Raw genomic sequence first — 25,215 nt, 5'->3', positions numbered from 1 at the left:
AAAAAGACTAGCACTGTCAGGTCCACCACCTTGGGGATGTACCGGATCATTTGTCTTTAGGATGAGCATGTGCCTGCAACAGCATTTACCACAGGCATCAGTGCTTTCTTTAGGGCCCTTTGGAATTATATACTTTTCACCACTGAAGTCACTCACTGAAAGGTGATACAAATTTTGCAACAGGGATAACCATGTGCCCATGTAAAGTTTCCGGTTTTTTTCTTAAGTCATACTACACTAGCTTAATGACTGGTAAAATCCCAGATAGGAGAGGAAAATAAATTGTACACTCCAGTGTGTTGGAGCCGGCAAGTGAGAGGGATTCTTGGCATTTCAGCATCATTCCATGTTCAGTGACACCATGTTGGTAGCTTGAGACTAGCCGTGATGGGAGTATTTTAGTAAGAAACTGGCAAACACAAGCCAGGCACAGTGGTGTGTGCCAGTAGTCCCAACAACTTGGGAGGCTGAGGCAGGAGGATTGCCTGAGCCCAGAGGTCCAGCCTGGGCAACATGGACCCATCTCTAAAAACAAAGAAAGAAAGAAATTGACAAACTCTGCAAGTCAGACGTCTCCCCCTACCACAGCCCCAGAAAGCTGGTTGTTAAACATTTATCAGCAAGCTGCTAGCATTGAATTTCCATTAGTTGATTACTTTAACATCACAACATAGGTAACTAAGGTATAGGCATATTTCTCCATAAACACTCCTTTTCAAAGAAGAAGCAATTCCTTTGTTTTCTTAGACGGTATAATGAAACTTCAGCATGTTTTCTTCTTCTTTCTTTTTTTTTCTTTTTTTTTCCTCTTTTTCTTTTTTTCCTTTCTTTTTCTTTCTTCAGTGGAGAAAAGCTGCTAAAATATCTTTTTTTTTTCACTGCATCCTTTATTTACTTGGAGTAAGAAGTATAACTTAGTTAAAATATGTATTGCAATTATCAGATTGCTCTTCCATATATTTCAAATTCCAAAATATTTATATAATAGGCTTAGAATTTTAAATTACCAAAAAAGTAGGCCGGGCACGGTGGCTCATGCCTGTAATCCCAGCACTTCGGGAGGCCGAGGCAGACTGATCAACAGGTCAGGAGTTCAAGAGCAGCCTGCCCAACATGGTGAAACCTCATCTCTACTAAAAATACAAAAAATTAGCTGGGCATAGTGGTGGGCACCTGTAATCCCAGCTACTCGGGAGGCTGAGGTAGGAGAATCGCTTGAACCCAGGAGGTGGAGCTTGCAGTGAGCCGAAATCACACCACTGCACTCTAGCCTGGGCCACAGAGAAAGACTCCACTTCAAAAAAAAAAAAAAATGCATTGGCTGTCTTCTTTGATTCTATACCCCCCCTAGACACACACACACCTATTGTGAGTCCTTTTTTTTTTTTTTAGTATGAATTTATACTGTGGCTTATCCTAGGGAATTGGTGTAACCTGACTATTAACTCTATTTTCCACATCACTGATTGGAAAATCTCTGAATGTAGCATAAATAAAACCAATGGTTATTATCTGGGATAAGTCTGAAATTGCTGCCAAAGATTTACCATCATTTCTGCTTATTATTCTTATAGCTTCTTTCCTCCTCTTTCTTTCTTTCCTTCTTTCTCCCCTCCTCCTCCCTCAGCTTCTTTCTTCTCTTAAAGGACAAGAACTGGAAGCAATTTAGAGGTAATAAATTAAAATGCCTCAGGGCTCAGGTAGGCACTTAAGTGGGCAGGTATAAGACACGAGGAATGGGCTGGCTCTGTCAGACTAGAGAAGGGGAAAAACACTTGCCCTAAGAGCAGTGAGAGTCGAGTTCTGGAAAACACTTAGGTCAAAACCAAACACATCTAGGGAGCTTCTGTTAGTGGCCTCATTCTTCAGGGGAAGAAATTAAGTCCCCAAGACTCTTCCACAGTTATAGAACCAGCTATCAGAAATTTGAGAATGACAGCTAGTCTAGCCTTCTTGGGATTCTGCCACTGGTCTTCATTTATTCTCCCTCTTATCCAACCCTTTTGTTATTCCTGGAGTACTTGTTGAAGGCCTCCTCTATCCAAACCACTATTTAAATTTCTGAGATTTCAAAATGGAATGGGACCTATTTTTGCCCTGGAGGAACTCTGGGTTTAGTGGAGGAAAATGGCACCTGAAGAGATCGTGACAATCCTTTTGGTAAGAGATTAAAGAGAGGAATGAATAAACTGTTATCAAAGCATTGAGTTGCTTCACTCACTTTGCCTTGGGAGTTGGGAATTTTTTCTGGAGAAAGTCAAACTGTTAAAGGATGAGTAGGTGTCTGAATGTCCATCTCAGTCCTCAGATCATCATTCTATCATTAGGTCGTCTCCAGCATTCTTAAATACTATAGTCATATTAAAAATGTGAATTCATAAAGCCCTAAACAGTCATTTTCCTGAGTTACTGTATTTTGTTGACCATCTACTTATGAGAAAAGGCTTATAAAATTGCCACCTTAAGATAAAGATGCAGTCTGCTTTATGAAGGTCTACCCAGAATTTGTCAGTACACATTATAAAACATATTCTTTTTTTCTCAATGCATTTTATGCCTGTGTATGCTGGTGAAAGGCGAAAAGCAATCTGTAATGCATTTCTCCTACAAATGACATAAAGTTCTCTTTCTCCCACCTCTCATCCTATAGTAAATGTGTTTTGAATGTATAATATCCTTTTATATATTACATTTTATTACTTAAAATTATTTAAATTCTTAAAAGAAACTTTCATTGTCTCTTCCACTGGAAATCTAGCTGGAATGGGGAGTTGTCAGAGGAAGCAAACTGTACCTTTAGAAAGAAAAGCTGTAACTATCAATCTTGTTTCTAATTAGTCACAGAGTTAAGGGCAAGTTGTTTTGGAGTATCAGTACAAGCTACTCTCTGAAAAATGAATGTCTCCATGTACATTTTTAATATATTCAGTTACAACTGTCTTCTCCAGCACATATACACCAAAAAACCACATACTGAATATAATTTTTAATGTATATCTTGGTACCAAACTTTAGAAATTTACTGCATCTACATTTTCGTGATTATGCATTTTCTTTTCTTTCTTTCTTTCTTTTTTTTTTTTTTGAAGACAATCTTGCTGTGTCACCTGGGCTGGAGTGCAATGGCATAATCTCAGCTCACTGCAACCTCTGCCTCCCAGGTTCAAGCGATTCTCCTGTCTCAGCCTCCCAAGTAGCTGGGACTACAAGCACATGGCACCTCGTCCAACTAGTTTTTGTATTTTTAGTAGAGACGGGGTTTCACCACACTGACCAGACTGGTCTCAAACTCCTGACCTCGTGATCCGCCCGCCTCAGCCTCCCAAAGTACTGGGACTACAGGCATGAGCCAAGGCGCCCAGCCTGTATGCATTTTCATTCTAGTTACCTTTGCTCATCCACATCTTATTCTGAATACTCATGACTTATTTGGTCTAGCCTTGTGCATAATCCCAGATAATTAAGAAGATAAGTAAATCAGGATCTAATTTTCTTGACTATCAAATAGCTATTTTTCTTTTTTGTAAGATGTAGCCCCCAAAAGAGGCCAGAACTTACTATTGAAAATCACAATCTAAATGCATTTACTTCTGGAGAAGAATTTACCATAAAACTAGAAGAGTAATGCTAGATGAGACAGTGCAAACAAAATGGAAACTTGATGAAAGTATCTAGATAGTTCAGCCCTGAGACTGGCTTTCCCAGAAATAGAAAGACAATTGAATCATCATCTTCAGCCTCAGTTATTTGGCTGATTATTTAAACTCTTCGTGTTTCATGTGTAAACATAAGCAATATGAAGTTCGTAAATAATGGAATTGGCAATATTTCTAATGTTACACTATCATAACCGGTCATAACCATGTTTTCTGTTGGTTACTTTAGATATACAAACAAGTACGTGGTTTAATTAATTAAATTACTTTGTAAATTTATCTTTTATTTTTTGAGACAGTGTCTCACTCTGTCGCCAGGCTAGAGTGCAGTGGCACACACTGCAACTTCTGCCTCCCCGGTTCAAGAAATTCTCCTGCCTCAGCCTCCTGAGTAGCTGGGACTACAGGCATGTGCCACCACGCCCAGTCAGTTTTTTATTTTTAGTAGAGACGGGGTTTCACCATGTTGGCCAGGTTGGTCTCGATCTTCTAACCTTGTGATCTGCCCACCTCAGCCTCCCAAAGTGCTGGGATTACAGGCATGAGTCACCGTGCCTGGCCAACTTTTTCTTTAAGTAAATTTAAAAGGTGGAAGTGGTATTTAAATGGGTAAATAAGATCCTGATTTTTAAAAATGATTGTTTTATGAACTAAGCTTCAGGGTTTTAGGCCATTATTTTGAAATATCTCAACAGTTCTTAAGTTATTAAAGCAAACAAAATCAAAACAAATATGACTATGCTTACCTGGTCAACCATGGTCTTCCTGAACCCAGTGTTTTTAAGAGTACATGTCTCACTGAAATCCTCAAGCAGCACATGTACAACCAACTGACCCCTTTACGAAGGTCCCTGTTCTTCAGACTAACATTTTCCACTGTCCTATTCGTATCTTTACCAAATTGGCCCAGATTAAAAGTTGTACTTTACAGAAATTATGTAACACTTCTCTTTGCTAAAGAAACTCTTTATTCTTATCAATCAGTGCATAAATATTGACTGCCTGAAAATACATGAATAGGAACAATACAGAGGAAGAAAAATCAGGGAAGGAAACAGGACATTAATTTTTACTCATTATATCAAGTGGACTCTTTTTGCTGGGCTTTCTTAATCAGTTAGCTTATGAGTTGAGTCTTGGGCAAAAAAAAAGAATTCACAAGAATGTCTTTATCAGAGACTTTTAATACCATCTTCATGTTTAAAGAAAAATATCTATATAGCTCAAACTGGTGTTTTATGAACTGTATTTTGTGACACTGAAGGTCTTTTTCCAAAAAATGTAAGACTATCGTCATAGTCAAAATGACTACTAAATTGTTTTTATTCATTATTATAAAAAGTGAGTGGGTTGATACATTGGGATAAAGCAACTGACGATTTTGTCACTATCCTGTGGTTAAAATCTCTGCCTGTCTTGAAGGTACAGACTATCTAAGCATCATATTATTTTACTTTAGGTCTTAAACATCTTTATTATTCCTAGTCTGACATTCCAGATATCTCCTTTATGTGTCAAGAATGCTTATTCAAGTTGCAGTAGCTCTTCGGTATATTTTTAAAATTACAGTTTGCTGTTTATAATTAATGGAATTATTTTAAATGGAATTTGGGATTCTGTCCTACATAACATATTCTAGCTAATTGAGAGGAAATTAATGTAGCCTGCCAGCCAGTTGATTACTGGCTGAATTAACTATTCAGAATGCTTTTGGAAAACCTGAAAATGCAGGAAAGCAGAGCTAAAGGATTTTTTTTGTGTGTGTGTGAGATGGAGTCTCACTCTGTCACCCTGGCTGGAGTGAAGTAGCACTATCTCAGCTCACTGCAACCTCTGCCTCCTGGGTTCAAGCGATTCTCCTGCCTCAGCCTCCCAAGTAGCTGGGATTACAGGCATGTGCTACCACACCCAGCTAATTTTTTGTTTTTAATGGAGACGGGGTTTCACCTTGTTGGCCAGGATAGTGTTGAACTCCTGACCTCAGGTGATCTGCCCACCTCGGCCTCCCAAAGTGCTGGGATTACAGGCGTGAGCCACTGTGCCTGGCCAGAGCTAAAGGATTTTTAAGGTTAGATTTTCTCCTCTACCACCTTCTAGTTTCATGGTACAGAATAGATGACAACATAGCTTTGTTCCATTAATTTTGCTTGTCCGGAAAGGACCAGGATGTGTAGGTTGTAGGGCCTTGTCCTACCTCCCAATGTTGCTCTATTTGCAGAATGAACAGCTGACTTTGGCTGATGTTTGTTGATACCTTCAGGAAATAATGTTGACTTCAGAGTAACAGACAAGCCTTCTTTTGGCATCGAGTTTTTCTTCCTCTTGCCAGTTCAAATGAGGCTTCCCTTTTGTCATGTGCAACCACAAGCTGACTGTGCTGCTTCTCTTAGTTAATCACAGACAAGGCCCAACTGTTTGATATGTATCAGGTGGGAGTTAAACAAAAGCCCAAGCCTGAATCTTAAATAACAAGAGGAAGAAGGATGCCTGCGTATCAGCTGATGTCTTGTCAAGTACCTACTTAGTCTTGGAATAGACTTTAACTTTGCCTACCAAGTGCTTTTCTGACTGGTACCACTTAGGGTCTTACCATACAGTTTACATTACACAGTATTAGGAAGCCTATAGTTGTTGGTGATGCGTGCATAATTTTTTAAAACCATTGAGGTGATCACTCTCTCAGAGAGTGCTGATTAGACCTTCAAGACTGGTCCCAGGCCAGGTGCGGTGGTTTACGCCTATAATCCCAGCACTTTGGGAGGCCGAGGCAGGTGGATCACCTGAGGTCAGGAGTTTGAGAGTAGCCTGGCCAACATGGTGAAACCCTGTCTCTACTAAAAACACAAAAATTAGCTGGGCACAGTGGCACACGCTTACGATCCCAGCTACTCAGGAGGCTGAGGAAGGAGAACCAGTTGAACTTGGTGGCAGATGTTGTAGTGAGCCAAGATTTCACCACTGTACTCCAGCCTGGGCAACACAGCAAGACTCTGTCTCAAAAAAAAAAAAAAAAAAAAAAAAAGACTGGTCCCACAGCCACCAGGCCTTGTATATGATACATGAACATAAATTGTGTGTTGGTAAAAACCATACCCATTATCAAGTAGCAATAGTCCCATTTAAAAAACAAAATTTTGGCTGGGCACCGTGGCTCACGTCTGTAATCCCAGCACTTTGGGAGGCCAAGGCAGAAGGATTCCTGGAAACCAGGAGTTTGAGACCAGCCTGGGCAACGCCATGAGACCCTGTCTCTACAAAAAATAAATTCACTGAGCATGGTGACATGCGCCTATAGTCCCAGCTACTCAGGAGGCTGAGGTGGGAAGATCCCTACAGCCTAGGAGGTTAAGGCTGCAATGAGCTGTGATTGTGCCACCACACTCCAGCCTGGGCAACAGAGTGAGACTTTGTCTCAAAAAAATTTGAAAAAAAAAAAAAAATTTCTGGGCCAGGCACAGTAGCTTACACCTGTAATCCCAGCACTTTGAGGGCCAGGTGGGAGGATCACATGAGGCCAAGAGTTTAAGACCAGCCTGGGCGACATAGTGAGACTGTCTACAAAAATAAATTAGCTGGACTTGGCGGTGCATGCCTATAGTCGCAGCTACTCAGATGGCTGAGGCAGGTGCACCCCTTGAGCCCGGGAGGTTGAGGCTGCAGTGAGGCATGATCATGCCACTGCATTGTAGCCTGGACAATAGAGTGAGACTAACTCAAAAACAACAAAACAAAACAAAACAAAAATTCTGCCTCCTAAAGTTCCTTATTTTGTCTGGTGGTGAAGCGTCTTGAAAAGATGCACCAGACATTATTGTTCCCGGCCATTTCATGTCCTGGAAACTAACTGTAGCCTTTTACTTTCACCATCTCTTTCAGCTCGTTGTTTCTCCAGGCCAGCTGACCACACACTGTACACTGAGCTTGGATGTTCTGGGATTGTAACAAACTTCCTTTCAATGCTGGTCAATTAAGCATACTTGACAGCACCCCTGCACATAGCCACAGACAGACTAGCTTATATCCTACCTTATATGGAAGAGCCTGTAACAATCCTGTTAGAGCAGTTAATTCTGATTTTAAATGAGAATCACAGGTCAGAATTTCCCAGCATGAAATTCTAGGGTACCCTAATTTCAGGAATTTTGTGAAAATTACAGATCATGCTAGTTGTAAGTTGCCTACCATCAGGTCTAGTGCAAACACTAAATTGCAGCTGTTTTTTTTTTTTTTTTTCCATTTGTCACTGCCCATTCTTTGGTTTACCATATGAATCTAAGATTGAGTCACACTGTCATTAATTTCAACCATTAACATCCCATTCTTCCTTTTCATCCTAGCAAGGTCCGGGTGTTGTGTTTTCTTTTCTCTTTTTCATTGTGACACTCAGGAATGTGTGAGATAAGAGGTCCTAGAGGGAGTGAAAAGTCACAGATTTGCTTTCTGATAAAACTCCTGAATCCTCCTAAATACGTGAAGCTCTGTGACCATTTCAGAGACACACAGAGGTTCAGATTCTATTTCTTCCCCCATTACAAGTCACATTGCTGGAGAGATTCTTCCCGATATCAAGCACTGGCCACAAGTCAAGCTGGTGTCTTCCCATTTGGGACCAGTGAAGGTGAAGAACTCCAAATAATTCCTGCCTTTATGTGAAGAGTAGTTTGTCTCCTTCCTCACTCCCCGTCTCCAAAGGCTCTGGCCCCTTGCCTTCAACCCCTAGTCCAAGGAGCTGTTTTTAAATTTCAGTATATAACAGTGTACTGTTTTAGTTTTCCTAAAGGTACCCAGATATTTACTCAGACCTAGGCTTGATTATACCAGGGGAAATAAACCCATTGTTTAATCAAATGCAAATGACAGGCACTAAATTACACATTTTTAATATATTCTGTTGTTAACTTTAATAAGCACTTTTTATTGAGTAGCTACCATGTTTGTATGCTCATTCTCTTTTAATTTTCAATAAGGTCATTGTTTCAGTGTATTTCACTTATAGTTTCGAGATATTTTTCTATTGAGCCACGATTGGGTAATGTATGGGAAACTAATCAATAAATAGTTCTTATGATTCAAGAGATACATTGTAAAAAAGATCAATTCTGCCTAAGGATAGCCATGTTAATTTTCTGATTCCCTCAAGCTTAAGTACTAGCTGTTAAAAATATATATATATTATAAGATGGATGTATCATTTTCTATAGTTATTGCTTATTTTCAGGGTGGTACAATAACAAATTACTTTCTATCTAATGACTTCTATTCCTGGATGCAGTGGTATAAAATGATCTGCCCTTATCATTCATATTTCTGTGTAGTTGAGTAAGGTGGGAACTATTTTTGATATGCTGGAGCAATGGAGTTCCATGCACTTTCTGTCAGCAAAAGTATCGGCTGCCAGAAACCCCTGATAAGTCCCATTTCAAGCAAGTAGAGTCTGGATAATACCAAACAGCAAGACAACAGTTAGTACTTGTGAACTGGCAGTACTGCCAACTTGACTTACCACTCCAACCCGAAATAAACACCCTGGAGTTAAACAAAGCTAAGTCATCCATCTGCAAGGTACGCAGTGGGCTTAGCCAGGAAGAAAGACCTTTTGATTTGTCAAAGCAATTTTAAACTACTGCCATTTATCCCGGCTAGAGGTTGAAAAGGCCAAGGAGAAGCTTTTAAACATATGATAATATCACGTAGTTGGGGACATATGGTATTTGCAGACTGAATGAATGCTAGATAGGGTTTGCTGTGTTCTGGGCCACCCTGGGTGCAGAATAAAGAACAGCCCTCTTTTCCTGACTTTACCACTAATTTGCTGTCACTGGGAAAAGTAACGGAAGCTCTTTTGGCTTCTAGTTTTTCATGTATAAAATAAGGAGACTGGAAAAGATGCTTTTTCAGTTTCTGTCAAGCTTCTGAAGCCCCATGATTCTTAAAGGGCTCACAAAGTAGATAGAGGATCTTGGCTGAAATGATCATTTCTTTGAAAAAAGCTAAGTAAAAAATTGTTTTATTTCCAGCTTATGAACCCATTCATTATTTTTTTTTAATGAACAAACTGTCCAAGTTTTTCAGGTACAGTAAAAATTAATAAGGAAGTAGAAGGGTCAAATGAGAATCAGTCACATAAGAGATTTTGTTAAAAGCTTTCATTATATCAATTCAGCAGCCATTAAATTGTTAGTATATTCTTAGTTTTAGGTATGTTAGTCTTATCTCCTCAACTGTCAGGTTGAATCATGAAATTGCCATTTTTGAGGGTTAAAACAGTCGGTTTTTGTTAGTTTCCAGAGTTCAACCTATAGATGTGATCTCCCTGAAAGCAAGGTATAATATTGTGTATCTTCCTCTCATTCCCTTTAGTTCTTTTTTTTTTTTGAGACAGAGTCTAGCTCTGTGGCCCAGGCTGGAGTGCAGTGGTATGATCTCAGCTCACTGCAAGCTCCACCTCCCGGGTTCACGCCATTCTCCTGCCTCAGCCTCCCCAGTAGCTGGGACTACAGTCGTCCGCCACCACGCCCGGCTAATTTTTGTTTTGTATTTTTAGTAGAGACGGGGTTTCACCATGTTAGCCAGGATGGTCTTGATCTCCTGACCTCATGATCCACCCACCTCAGCCTCCCAAAGTGCTGGGATTACAGGCGTGAGCCACCGTGCCCAGCTCCCTTTAGTTCTTGATATAATGCTTAGGCACCTTTGTTTCTTTGACAAATATGCATTGAAAGCAGTATTTTGAGGCAGAAGGCCTTTTGGAAATCACTTACATTATATTTCTTTATTTTGTTAATTTTTTAGACAGGGTCTTGCTCTGTCACCCAGGCTGGAGTGTAGTAACACAATCTCGGCTCACTGCAGCCTCAACCTCCAGGCTCAAGCAGTCTTATTCCTCAGCCTCCCAGGTAGCTGGGACTACAGGCACATGCCACCATGCCTAGCTAGTTTTTTGTATTTTTTCATAGAGACAGGGTTTAGCCATGTTGCCCAGGCTGGTCTTAAACTCCTGGGCTCAAGCAATCCTCCTGGCTTGGACTTCCAAAATGCTGGGATTACAGGTGTTAGCCACAGCTTCTGGCCTATATTATTTTAAAGATGAGGAAAATAAGGCTCAAAAATGTCTCGAAGTTCCAGTTCTTTTTGATGTTCAGAATGACACTAACACATTATAAACAAAAAGTCCTGAACATATTTTGGATATTCTACCTACCAGTAAAAGAAACTGATCTGGGCCGGACGTGGTAGCTCATGCCTGTAATCCCAGCACTTTGGGAGGCTGAGGCGGGTGGTTCACAATGTCAAGAGATCGAGACCATCCTGGCTAACCAACATGGTGAAACCCCATCTCTACTAAAAATACAAAAATTAGCTGGGCGTAGTGATGCACGCCTGTAGTCCCAGCTACTCAGGGAGGCTGAGGCAGGAGAATCGCTTGAACCCGGGAGGTGGAGGTTGCAGTGAGCTGAGATCGCGCCACTGCACTCCAGCCCTGGTGACAGAGCGAGACTCCGTCTCAAAAAAAAAAAAAAAAAAAAAAATCTGATACATTTTGTAGGGACAGTTCTTAACAAAGTTGGGAATAGAGGTGATTCTCAAGTTTTAAAAACCTGAAGGCCCTATTTTTTTGTCATTCTTGTTGACTGAGGTATTGACACTTTTGGGAAAAAAAAATATGTTTAAGTAGTTAATGCTAGTAAGAAAAACTTAATCTAAGGGAAGGTAGTAACAATAACACCAGACTATAAACATGATGTGAATCTGCACTGTAATCCCCAAATGCATTACTTTCCTGTATTTGATAAGTTTCATTTCTCAGTAAACAACTTCCAATTGTAGGTTTAGTTACTGTTTGTAGAAAGGTGTCATGACTTAGCCATATTAGAAATAAAGAAGTGTAAAGATGTTCATGGGCCATACTCTTGACTGAAGCCTTACACACTGCAGACTCTCCCATGTTTTCTGTAACATCTCTCTGCCATTTTAATGGTAAAATAATCATAGTTTAGAGCATCTGATTTAATATTTGTCAATAACAGTTTATACTGAAACTTAGAAAACCACAAAGAATGTAGTCCAACACACTGTCTTTACAAATGAGGAAACTGAGGCCCAGAGCAACTTTAAATTACTTAGAGTTAAAATTAGAGCAAATTGGGACTTGGCATCCAGTATATTATAATGTCTAATGTGCCATTTGCTCTCATTCTAGTTACAAAAACATTTGCCTCATATCCAAAACAGTCAAAATGGAGCGAAGATTAAGTAAATAATGTTTTGATCATGGTGCTTGGAGTGAAGTAGACGGAAGACTTATGACATGATTACGTGTTGTTTGGAAATATTTAGAAAGTATGTTCATAATTGATCCTTTAGGCAGTCAGTGATTTGTTGACTGGGCAAGTCTGTCACACTTTTACATATTTGCCAGTTTCCAAACACTTGGAAGAAGCGTCAAGTAAAACTTCAAAACAAAGGCCTGTTGGATACACAGCCTAAGACTTTACGGTTTTTTGCTTACTTTTTTCTGGTAGAAACATGAGTTCTGCTGGCCCTGATGGGAGAAAAGCAATGAGAAGATGTGACGGACTCATTGACTCACTGGTCCATTATGTCAGAGGAACCATTGCAGATTACCAGCCAGATGACAAGGTGATTCAAGAGATAACTATCCTGTTCTGTCTTACTAAGATGTTTCAGAATATTCTTAAGATAGCTGCTTGGTTTTGGATTTCTTCACTGACTCAATTGCTGAGCCTAAGATTTTTCCATACATCGTTAGAAATATTAAAACCTATTGCCTTTTCTATTTTCCAGGCTCCAATGTCTGTCTGTCTGTCTAACCTCACTATGTGGATATTTGAAAGGAGCACAAATGCTACATGTTCAGCAATGAATTTTAATGTATCTCTTTTTTCATTCCCAAACTTGCTCCTTCTGTTTATAATCCTTCTTTTTTTTTTTTTTTTTTTTTTGAGACAGAGTCTTGCTCCATCACCCAGCCTAGGCTGGAGTGCAGTGGCACAATCTCGGCTCACTGCAACCTCCACCTCCTGGGTTCAAGCAATTCTCCTGCCTCAGCCTCCCAAGTAACTGGGATTACAGGTGTGCACCAACATGCGTAGCTGATTTTTTTTTGTATTTTTAGTAGAGACAGGGTTTCGCCGTGTTGGCCAGCCTAGTCTTGAACTGCTGACCTCAGGTGATCCATCGCTTCGGCCTCCCAAAGTGCTCTGTAAAGGCGTGAGCCACAGCACCCGGCCTATAATCCTTCTTAATAATCATCACCATCCACCAAAAGAAGATGGAAATCTGAGTAATCACGTGCTTTCTACCTCTGAAAAGGCTTTCAGTTCTTCCACTTCCCTCTGATGCTTCTACTGTTTTCCTACATTGTGCATCTTTCATTCCAATTATTGCAATAGCCTCCTAGTTGGTCCCTATAAACAGTATCTCCTCCTCTTCTCCAACTCAGCATAGCTAGTAAGTTACGTATCTAAACTATGGAGTTGTTCTGGACACACTCTTTAGAAAGTAAACTAAAAAGACTCCCCATTGTTTAAGAAATTTAGCCTCTACTTCTTAGCATCGCACTCCTGACTATTCATGATAACATTAGCTTTTCTAGACGTACTCATTGCGATTCCCCCAGGCATCCCGCAGTTTAAGCACACCCAGTTGCATCTGGTAAACCTTGTAAGAGCTAAAGCCTGCGTCCTGTGATGTCACACCTGCAAGGATGTCTATATGTATACGATCAATGTTCTTGTCCTGTTTCCTCAGGCCACAGAGAATTGTGTATGCATTCTTCATAACCTCTCCTACCAGCTGGAGGCAGAGCTCCCAGAGAAATATTCCCAGAATATCTATATTCAAAACCGGAATATCCAGACTGACAACAACAAAAGTATTGGGTGTTTTGGCAGTCGAAGCAGGAAAGTAAAAGAGGTATATTGGGAAGTTTTTGAAAGAATGAGAAAGAGAGGGAGATAATGAGAGAGATTCTGTGTTTGTGTATATGTGTATGTCTAAGTACTTGGTATACCTCGGCACTATTTTAAGTTATTTTCATTCTTACATCAACCTTTTGAGGTGTGTATTATTAATACCCTCATTTACCAGTGAGGAAACAGAGACACAGTAAGATTAATTTTCCCGGAATAATTCAGCAAATAAGTAGAAGAGATTGAATACAATCCCAGGCAGCCTGGCTCCAGATTTTCATTGCTACCCATGAACCATACTGCTTTATGCCTTACAGGTTAGGAAAGAAGCTTAATGCAGCATAGCTAATTGTATATAAATTGTTTTTATTAAAGTCAGCCCTGATATTTGGCTTTGGGCGTTCTGAAAACCAACTTTGGACATACTAAAAGCAAACCTCATAGGAAGGAATACATATTTATTTCCATACTGATATGAAAACTAAAAGAATGTAACCTCCCCTCCTTCTCTGAGTATCATGGTATTTGTGGAGATCAGCTGGTAAATTTAGAACCCTGGTGCTATCCTGGACACTTTCACAAGACTGAGGGAACAGGCCTGTTTTTCTTATCTGCAGGGTGGTTGTGACTAATTTAGCTTTTAGCTCAACAGCAGCCTGAAAACCATTCTAGAATGGCCTATGCTTAATTCTCTAAATTTTCTCTCACTGGGAGAAATATCAAGTTAGGGGTGTGGGGTGTTACTAGGAAGAAATAATCATCATGGGCTAAAAGTTAAGTGATTAGAAATTGTATGTATTTGCTTTTAAAATTTCTATTTCAAGGGCTTATGCAAATTATGAGCCTTTGTAGACAGTATTTCTGGTCTCCTGGTTTGAGTGTGAAATTGTAGACGTCACCTGACATGCATTAATTCTGGATTCCTTTTGTGTGTGGTCAGCAATACCAGGACATGCCGATGCCAGAGGAAAAGAGCAACCCCAAGGGTGTGGAGTGGCTGTGGCATTCCATCGTGATAAGGATGTATCTGTCACTGATCGCCAAGAGTGTCCGCAACTACACACAGGAAGCATCCTTAGGAGCTCTCCAGAACCTCACTGCCGGAAGTGGACCAGTGAGTATTGGGCCTGATTTCCTACTTTTTAAAATAATGATATTGTAGACATACCTACATTCATTTCAGAGACGAATCAGTGAGGTAAGAGACAAAGGTTTCTTATTTTAGTCAAGACAGTTCTCAGAAATTACAGAGGGTTTCAGTCTCAGCTTATGTGAAGTCAAGTCAGGCTGCTGTTGGTCAGTACTCTTTCAGTTACAGATTTCAGAATCCTGCCTCAAACCGGTTTAAGCAAAAAAGAGGAAATTTTTGGCTTATAGAACTGAAAAGTCCAGGATGGGTCTTCTTTCTGTCATGACTGGACTTAGGTGCATCAGTGATTACAATTATGACTTTCTTCATCTTTTGGGCTTGGTTTTCCTCTGCTGGTTTTGTTCTCAAAGGTTCTGTCCATAGGGTAACAAAGACAGCCATGAATTATTTCAGGCTCACATTTTATCAGCCCAATGTGTCCCCCACAAGAAACAAACTACCATTTTCCCAAGAGTGTTGTTAAGAAGTTGGAGAGTGGCCGGGCGCGGTGGCTCAAGCCTGTAATCCCAGCACTTTGGGAGGCCGAGGCGGGCGGATCACGAGGTCAGGAGATCAAGACCATCCTGGCTAACATGGTGAAACCCCGTCTCTACTAAAAATACAAAAAAACTAGCCGGGCGTGGTGGCGGGCGCCTGTAGTCCCAGCTACTCGGAGGCTGAGGCAGGAGAATGGCCTGAACCTGGGAGGCGGAGCTTGCAGTGAGCCGAGATCGCGCCACTGCACTCCAGCCTGGGTGACACAGCGCGAGACTCCGTCTCAAAAAAAAAAAAGAAGTTGGAGAGTATGTCTCACGGGCTGGCTTGGGCCTCTTGCCCATTTCTGAACCAGGGCCTCTTGCCCATTTCTGAACCAGTACCTGTGTCTCTGAGGCTGCGATGTTCTAATTGGCCAAGTCTGGGTCATATGCCCAGATTTGCACTTCCAGGGGATGGGTTTGATTGGATGAGGGCCACTACCCCTTGTACCACATGGGCTGAACTGGTAAAGGAGTGCTTCCTAATGGAAAATGAGACTGTTACTACCAAAGGAAGGAGGAAAAAGTGCTGGGAAGGCAAAAACAACAGCAGATGTCTACTGCAGTGTGGAGTTGGAAAGGCCATCTGTGCTTTTGTGTCCCAGAAATTCAGCTACAAAATAAAGAGCTGATCCTCTTTCCAGATGCACTTACTTTATACCAGCAAAGTCAAAATAATTAAAACAGTAAAAGCTTATTCACTTCCCCATGTATTTTATACCCTTCCTATATTTAAGGTATTCTATAAGTATTTAATGATTTAAACTAAGCTTGTATTATTTGCCTTGGTCATGAAACGATTAGAATGAACTCCCCCCAAATAGCTCATTATCTGTGTAGTCTCCACTTATCTCTGTAGAGAAAAGGACTCTTGTAAGTAGCAAAAAATATTTATGTTTTACTTGAGAAACCATATTATTCTTTAATATGTGTGTTTACACAGAAGCTTGTTCTCTGTTTTGAATAAAATTGTGAAATGCTAACACCAGTATTTCTCTTACCTTAGCATTGTGGTTAAGAATGCAACCAAACTTTCGTCTGTTTGGCTTTCTGCAAAATGTACATTGAGAAAGAAACTGATAACTACCAGGGAGCCCTTAATGACACAGGGACACTAATGAATCATGTTATTTCCCATTTTCCTATGCTAGGTTTCCCAAAACCATTTCTGTTACTTTGCTGAACTACAGAAGCCCTCTTATTCATTCCCAGCTAACATAAAAGAAAATTAAATAGGGGTGTGTGTTTGTGTGTGTGTGTGTGTGTGTGTGTTTAAGCTTGCTGTGGTCTGAGTCTAGTTCAATATAAGCTAACCCTTTAAGCTTGGATTTTAGCTTCTTCCATTCCAAGAGCCTCCCACAGAATCCAGACCAGGGGTGCTTTCATTTTTCTGAGGTTACAGGGATATTTGTGCCACTTAAGCTCTGAATATGATTGTATTACATAGTCCCTAAGTTCCTACGTTCATTTGCTGAACACACATTCTTTTGAGCATATTACATAACAGACACTAGCAGTTATGGTGTGGGTTACACAGCAGTAAATAAGACAAATCCCTGTGTTTGGTAATAGTCTTACTGGGATAAAAAACAGAAATTTAAAGTACTAGGAAAACTTTAAGGTACCAGGTCCATAAAGGACCTAAGTAAGGAAGATACCTTCATGCCCTAATTGTATCAAGGCATTTAGAATCATACCTAGCCTTAGGTATGACTATTGGCTATTTCCCTCGCTTCAGGAGGGAGTGTTTAAAGGGAGACCTATACTCTCTCCTAAAGGCAGGGAAGTAGCCAATAGTCATACCTAAGGGGCCTAACAGGCCATCCCTAAAAGGAAGCTTACACTCAACTGATACTGATTCATATTCAAGGTTGTTAGAATTGGACTTGATTGGAGATTTATAAGAGAAAATCATTAGCAGCATGGGACAAATATGAGGCCCCTTTATTTTATTTTATTTTGTTTTTATTTATTATTGTTATTTTTGAGATGGAATCTCATTCTGTCACCCAGGCTGGAGTCCAGTGGCGCGATCTCAGCTCACTGCAACCTCCATCTCCCGGGTTCAAGCGATTCTCCTGCCTCAACGTCCTGAGTAGCTGGGATTACAGGTGCCCACCACCACGCCCAGCTAATTTTTGTATTTTTAGTAGAGATGAGGTTTCACCATGTTGGCCAGGCTGGTCTCAAACTCCTGACCTCAGGTGATCCACCAGCCTCAGCCTCCCAAAGTGCTGGGATTACAGGTGTGAGCCACCGCACCCAACCTCCCTTTATTTTTTTAAGTTACGAGATGCTTTTTAAAATTTTGACATATGTGTTTTTTTTTAATTATTACTTTTCCTAATTTTGTATGCTTAGATGCTGTGATAAGATATCCGGCTTTATAATTTCAAACAAGGAATCTTTGAAGAGGAAAACATGAAAATTAGGTCATACACATAGTACCAGAAAATATCAAGTCCATTGGTCATATGATCGTAACTGAGATAGCACCGAACAATTAATGACGGTGTACTTTACTTGGCAAAGAACCCAAGCTGAAATAGCTTCCTAAAAGACAGATTATATAATTTACATACAAAAATTATGACAGTAATTTCTAGTTAGTAAAAGTATGTTAGTTTAAGCTTTATTAGTTCAGATATAATAGTCATTCCATCCTTTTGCTACTAGTCACTCTAGTAGCAAAAGGATGGAATAATAAAATTTACTTATTTAGCAAGCTCTTTAAATATAATATAAATTAAAAGATTAAACATTGCATAGTAAAAGTTAAAAGTCATTGAAATAAAGTTTGGTTCTTTTGTCTTAATTTTTTGAGATACAGTCTCATTCTATTGTCCAGGCTAGAGTGCAGTGGTACGATCTCGGCTCACTGCAACCTCTGTCTCCTGGGTTCAAGTAATTCTCGTGCCTCAGCCTCCCGAGTAGTTGGAATTACAGGCATGTGCCACCACTCCCAACTAATTTCTGTATTTATAGTATAAACGGGTTTCACCATGTCAGCCAGGCTGGTCTCGAACTCCTGACCTCAAGTGATCTGCCCTCTTCAGCCTCCCTAAGTGCTGGGGACAGGCCTGACTCACTGTGCCCAGCCTGAAATAAATAGTTTTAAAAGCCCTTTATTTAATATCGATCAGAAAAAAATGAAACAGATTCCCTCAGCGACCCCCAACCTTTTTGGCACCAGAGACTGGTTTCATGGAAGACAGTTTTTTCACAGACTAGGCTGGGGAGAGAGAGTTTCAGGATGAAACTGTTCCACCTTAGATCAATTAGATTCTTATAAGGAGCACACAGCCTAGATCCCTCACGTGTGCAGTTCACAATAGGGTTCGTGCGCCTATGAGAACCTAATGCCACCACGGATCTGACAGGAAGTGGAGCTCAAGCACTAACAATGCTCACTCACTGCTCACTTTCTGCTGTGTGGCGGGTTCCTAACGGTCCGCAGGCTGGTACTGTGACCCTACCGCATACCTTACCCAGAAATAAATACCAACAAGAATGAAACCTAAATATAAAAGTAAATACCAACAGGAATGAAACCTAAATATAAAAGTAAATACCAACAGGAATGAAACCTAAATATAAAAGGTAAAACAATAAAGATGCTAAACAATTACATGGAAGAATATCTTCATGACCTGGAATAGGGAAAGATTTCCTTAAAATGGACACAAAGAGGACTAACCTTAAAGTAAATATTTGATAAATTGACTAAGTTAATAACTTATGCTATCAAAAGACATGTTAAGACATTACAAAGGCAAACCACAGAGTGGGAAAAGATTTTTGCAACATATGTAAGTAACAAACGTGGGTATCCGGAAAATATAGAAGAGTTGAGATAACAATAAATAAACAAAACATGGACAGCCCAATAGAAAAATGAATGGACAAGAGACTTAAGAGACACTTGGCGAAAGATAACATTGAAATAGCCAACATAAATTCTTTCCCATGGCCAATGTCCAGAATGGTGTTTCACAGGTTTTCTTCTAGGATTCTTACATTTTGAGGTCTTAACATTTAAATCTTTAATCCATCTTGAATTAATTTTTATATATAGTAAAAGGTAGAGATCCAGTTTTGTTTTTCTGCACATGGCTGGCCAGTTATCCCAGCACCATTTATTGAATAGGGAGTCCTTTCCCCATTGCTTATTTTTGTCAGCTTTGTCAAAGACCAGATGGCTGTAGGTGTGGAGCTTCATTGCTGGGTTGTCTATTCTGGGACCTAATTAAGCTAAAGAGCTTCTGCACAGCAAAATAAACTATCAAGGGAGTAAATAGACAACCTACGGAATGGGAGAAAATGTTCACAAAGTATGTATCTGGTAAAGGTTTAAATCCAGAATCTGTAAGGAACTTAAACAATTCAGCAAGCAAAAACCAAATAACCCCATTAAAAAAGGGAGCAAAAGACATGAACAGACATTTCTCAAAAAAAGACATTGCCAGTGGCCAAAAAACATGAAAAAACACTCATCATCACTAATCATCATTAATCATCAAATCAAAACTACAGTGAGACGCCGTCTCACACCACTTAAAATGGCTATTATTAAAAAGTCAAAATGCAACAGATGCTGGTGAGGCTTAGGAGAAAAGGGAACACTTACATACTGTTGGTGGGAATAGAAATTAGTTCAGCCACTGTGGAAGGCAGTTTGGAGGTTTCTCAAAGAACTTAAAACAGAGCTACCATTCCACCCAGCAATCCCATTACTGAGTAGATATCCAAAGGAAAATAAATTATTCTACCAAAAAGACACGTGCACTCATAGGTTCATCACCATGCTGTTCGCAATAGCAAAGACACAGAATCCACCTGGGTGCCCATCCCTGGTGGATTGAATAAAGAAAATGTGGTACATATGCACCCTGGAATGATATGCAGCCATAAAAAAGAGTAAAATCATGTCCTTTGCAGCAACATGGATGCATCTGGAAGCCATTTTCCTAAGTGAATTAATGCAGGTACAGAAAAACAAATAGCACATATTCTCACTTATACGTGGGAGTTAAACATTGGTTACTCGTGGACATAAAGATTGCAACATTAGACACTGGGGACTACAAGAAGAGGGAGAGAAGGAGGGGGAAAGAGATGAATAACTAACTCTTGGGTACTATGCTCACTACCTGGGTGACGGGATCATTCATATCACAAACCTTAGCATCACACAGTATACCCATGTCACAAAGCTGCACATCTACCCCCTGAATCTAAAAGTTGAAATTTTTTTTCAAGGCCAATAAACATTTGAAAACATTTTTTCAACCTCATTAATGATCAAGGCAATATAAGTTAAAAGTGCTATTGCAAACAGTTGACCAGCTAAATAACAGTCATTCTCACATATTTATAAAAGCTAGAATATAGAATCTCTATTTGGTAGCGCTCATTGCTTATTTTCCTTATGGAGCAAATTATAAAGGTCATCCTACTTCAGGCTTTCTCATTTCCCTCAGTGAATCAGAATTAGTGAAATTTTGCCATGCTGTCCCCACGCTGAGCAAACAGCATTTAAGGAATCAAACCTCATCTACAGTCACATGTTTTCAATGATTGTTCTTATGAATTAACATGAAAACATTAATGCTCTTTATTATATCTAAGCATATATCATTAAATAGTGTAGTACAATATGTCTATAAAGCAAGATTTTAATTCTCAAGAAATTCTCATGTTTTAAAAGAAAACAAAAATTGTAAGAAATATTTTGTGACTTTGATTCCTCATCTTGTTTTCAAGTACCTTCTGAGATGATAAATCTTCAGGGAAACTTGATAGCATATTATTTATACAATTCAGGTCAGTAAACATTTGTATAGGACCTATCGTGTGCGAGGTACCATACAAGGCACTGAGGTGGAGAAAAGATGGATAAGATACATTCTTTCAAGAGGCTAATGAATGGTCTAGTAGGAGAGATAGGCAGTTTAGGAGAGTTGTAATCTAGAGAATTAGGGAGTAGTGGTAAGGAAGGAAGTAAAATGTCAGACTACAGAGGACTGTTTGAGCCGTACTAAGATGTTTGAACACCATTTGGAAGGTGATGGGGAGTCATGAAAGGGTTTAAATCTGAGGTGTGGAACATAATCAGATTAAATTTTACAAGGGTGATTCTGGTGTAAGGCTTTGAAACCCCCACTGGTGTTTAAGAAACAGCAAGTTTACTAGCAACATTGAGTTCCTTGTAGAGATTGGAGGCCATAATTTGCAGATTGGTTCTTCTGCAAATGCACTGTTTGCCCTAGCAATATTTGGTAGACAAGTATAAAATCAGAAAAGAAAAAAGTTAAATGAACCCCGTATTGCAGTTTTGATGGGTGAGAGAAAAATAAGCTAGACTGACAAGATTGTTGAGAGTACTGGAATTTTTTTTTTTTAAGATGGAGTCTCATTCTGTCGCCCAGGGTGGAGTCCAGTGGCACAGTCTTAGCTCACTGCAACCTCTGCCTCCCAAGTTCAAGTGATTCTCCTACCTCAGCCTACCAAGTAGCTGAGATTATAGGCGCCCACCACCACGCTCAGCTAATTTTTTGTATTTTTAGTAGAGACAGGGTTTCACCGTGTTGGCCAGGCTGGTCTTGAACTCCTCACCTTAGGTGATCTGCCTTCCTCAGCCTCCCAAAGTGCTGGGATTACAGGTTTGAGCCATAGTGCCCAGCCTGGAGAGATAATATTTAATGCGATGGTTCGTGCACTGTAGTCTAAATAAGAAATTTAAGACAGGAGAGAATTGATATCTTGAGGTGTAAGGAATGAAGGTCGGGTAAAGGGACTGAAGTTCTTGATGAGGCTGAAGAGAAACATGGTAGGAGGGAGAGCAAGGAGAATGGGAAAATGTGTTCAGAGCCTGACATTGATGAGTTTATGTTTTCGGAGGCAACATATCTCTGAGTGAACACAGGCTCTGTGTTACCATGGAAGTGAGTGGCTGATGTATGGAAGAGATGGAAGTCAGGGACTGTGCGGGAGTCTAGGAACTGTGAGGTAATCATTTTGATGAGGTATATGAATAGGAGATGGAGAAGGCTGTGAACTGGGCTCCAAAGCCTCCAGCGAATATTGAGGAAAGAACAATAGGCCTTGTGATAGCAAAGAAAATGCTGTGGGGGGTGATACAGCTGGACGGTGGTAACTCAGAAGAACAGGACTTATGCATTTGAGGGAAGATGGAATAGTGTAGAAGTGCAGCTGGGAAGAGAGAGAAGTGCCAAATGTCCCTCCTGGTCCAGGATACAGGAGTGGTGTCCCATAGTCTCCTCCTTGGATGGCTACAGGGGAAGGATTCTTCTCAGAGGAGAGCAAATAGTCTAACAGAATGTTCTGCAAATTAATGAAAGACCAATTTTTATTTGTTTATAATAGAACAAACATTATAAAATAGTAATTAAATTCCTTTGAGTCATGGACACTTTGAGAGTCTAATAAAAGATATGTTTTAATAACTAATAAACAGAGTATTGCAACTGTATCTAACAATTACATGTTTTCTTCCTCCCCCTTTTTTTTTTCCCCGAGATGGGGTCTTGCCTTGTCACCCAGGCTGGAGTGCAGTGGTGCAAACATGGCTCACTGCAGCCTTGACAACCAGGGTTCAAATGATTCTCTCCCACCTCAGCCTCCCAAGAAGCTAGAACCACAGGCACATACCGCAACACTGGGCTAAATTTTTTTATCATTTGTAGAGACAAGGTCTCACTATGTTGCCCAGGCTGGTCTCAAACTCCTGGCCTCAAGCAATCCTCCCACCTCAGCCTCCCAAAGTGCTGGGATTACAGGCATGAGCCACCAGGCCTAGCTTCTTCCTGCTGTTTTTAATATTGAAAGAAAAAAAGATACTGACTAAATTATAAAAACAATAAGACATGACAATTATTTGTTTCATTATATATTAAGCAGGCTCAGTTTAAAGTAAGTTGATTAACATTAAAGTCATATCCAAAGGCCCAAAATGAACTTGAAATGATTCTACTTCCCAATGTTTATACATTTTCTCCCACTGATCTGATAATCCTGTTCCTAAAATCCAGACATCCATATGAGAGTTCACAAGGGTTCCTTATGGCTTAGACTATTTGTTCGGTTGTTTGTTTTGGGGTTTTGTTTTTAGTTTTTTGCTTTGGTTTTGTTTACATTTTTGTTTTATGTTTGTCTGGTCACTATTGGGCTAACACTGACCATTATTTAGATTTATAACCTTCAATCTTGTGATGAATTGGTTTTGAAATCTGCAGGCTACACTTTTTTATTTCTCTAGTAAGCTCCTGGAAGTCAAGACATTTTATATTTTCAAAAATACAATTCTCACCTTCAGACTGACTGTGCTTGCGATAGTTTACAGCTACAGCCAGGAATAACAAATGCAAGGACTGTGATCAGTTAACACAGATTTGACCGAATATAGATCCAAACTTCTAAGTGGGTTACAGAAAGTCAATTGGCAGGTCGTTTGTATGAAAATAGTGATGGGTTTTCCCATTTAAAAGTTAATAGTGGCTGGGCGCAGTGGCTCGTGCCTGTAATCCCAGCACTTTGGGAGACTGAAGCAGGTGGATCACTTGAGGTCAGGCGTTCAAGACCAGCCTGGCTAACATGGTGAAACTCCATCTCTACTGAAAATACAAAAAATTAGCTGGGTGTGTTGGCGGGTGCCTGTAGTCCCAGCACTCAGGAGACTGAGGCAGGAGAATGGCGTGAACCCGGGAGGCAGAGGTTGCAGTGAGCCAGGATCACGCCATTGCACTCCAGCCTGGGCGACAGAGCGAGACTCCGTCTCAAAAAAAAAAAAAAAAAAAAGTGTAAATTAATTAACCTGTGTAAATTCCCAAAACTTGAACAAGAAGAAATAGAAAAGATGACTAATTATCAACCGGTAAATGAACTGAAATGATAATGAAAGACATCTCCCTGTAAGATTTTTTTTCTCAGCTCAGTTAGCTTTCTGGGTGAACACAGATTCCATGTCACCGTGGAAGTGAGTGACAGATATGCAGCAATGTAGGTTGAGGATCCCTAATCCAAATTTTCAAACTCTGAAATGCTCCAAAATCCAAAACCGTTTTAGCACCAGCATGACATCATGCGTTGAAAATGTTATACTTGACCTTATATGGCGAGTCAAGTCAAAACGCAGGCACACAATACACAGTTTACTCGGCATCCCCAAGCAGAAAAGAAAAAAAAAACAAATCCCTCCCAGCTCCCTTCAGCTGCCATATATCTTTTCCACAGACACCCAGTTTCCCCCATGCAAGCAAGCACACCCACAAAGGATAGCAAAATGGCATGTGTGCAGGCCAGGCATGCTGATGGCAGGTTTCCCACAATGCCCCACATGGAGCCAAGACCTACATGCATGACTCAACTGTGTTTGCTTGCTTACTCTTTGCTCTGTGGTATAAAGGTATTGCTGAAAATGAAAAAATGACCTACAAATACCCCTCAGGGTAACTGATAAAAAGAGGAAGCATTTATGTTTACCTCTAGCACAGAAAGCCAAGCTGTTGGAGAAACTGGACAGGAGTATATGAAACATCCATATATGACCTGAAGAAACAGAAGGATACATTGTTGAAGTTCTGTGCTGAAACTGATTCACAGAAGTTAGTGAAAATTAGAAAACTGCACAAAGTCAAACATGAAGATCTTGATCATGTATTGAAAGTGCGGATCTGTCCACGTCACAGTGAACACATGCCACATAATGGTATGCTGACCATGAAACAAGCAAAGATCTTGATGAACTGAAAATTAAAAGGATATGTGAATAATCAATAGGCTGGTTGCAGAAATTTAACAAAAGACACAGCATTACATTTTTAAAGATTTGTGATGATAAAGCATTTGCTGATCACAAAGCAGTGAAGAAATTCATTGAGTTTGCCAGTCATGCCTAATGAAAATCTGAAGCCAAAACAAGTCTATAATGCTGATGAAACATC

General features: G+C 40.1%; 1 protein-coding gene across 2 annotated transcripts in view; it reads left to right on the top strand.

Moving 5' to 3' along the window:
* The window catches only part of PKP2 (plakophilin 2), a 109,188-nt gene that overhangs the window by 63,251 nt on the left and 20,722 nt on the right, over positions 1–25,215 (top strand). The window contains exons 7-9 of one of the 2 annotated variants that reach the window (XM_025403471.1): positions 12,179–12,296; positions 13,428–13,592; positions 14,538–14,702. In XM_025403471.1, the coding sequence (XP_025259256.1) occupies positions 12,179–12,296; positions 13,428–13,592; positions 14,538–14,702 (448 nt within the window). Of the gene's footprint in view, positions 1–12,178; positions 12,297–13,427; positions 13,593–14,528; positions 14,703–25,215 lie in introns of both variants that reach the window. The other variant, XM_025403470.1, reaches the window with a different exon arrangement.

Source organism: Theropithecus gelada, chromosome 11 (assembly GCF_003255815.1).
Source record: "Theropithecus gelada isolate Dixy chromosome 11, Tgel_1.0, whole genome shotgun sequence".
NCBI classification, from domain to species: domain Eukaryota; kingdom Metazoa; phylum Chordata; class Mammalia; order Primates; family Cercopithecidae; genus Theropithecus; species Theropithecus gelada.
Note: the sequence above shows the minus strand (reverse complement) of the source record. Positions and strands in the feature narration are given on the sequence as shown.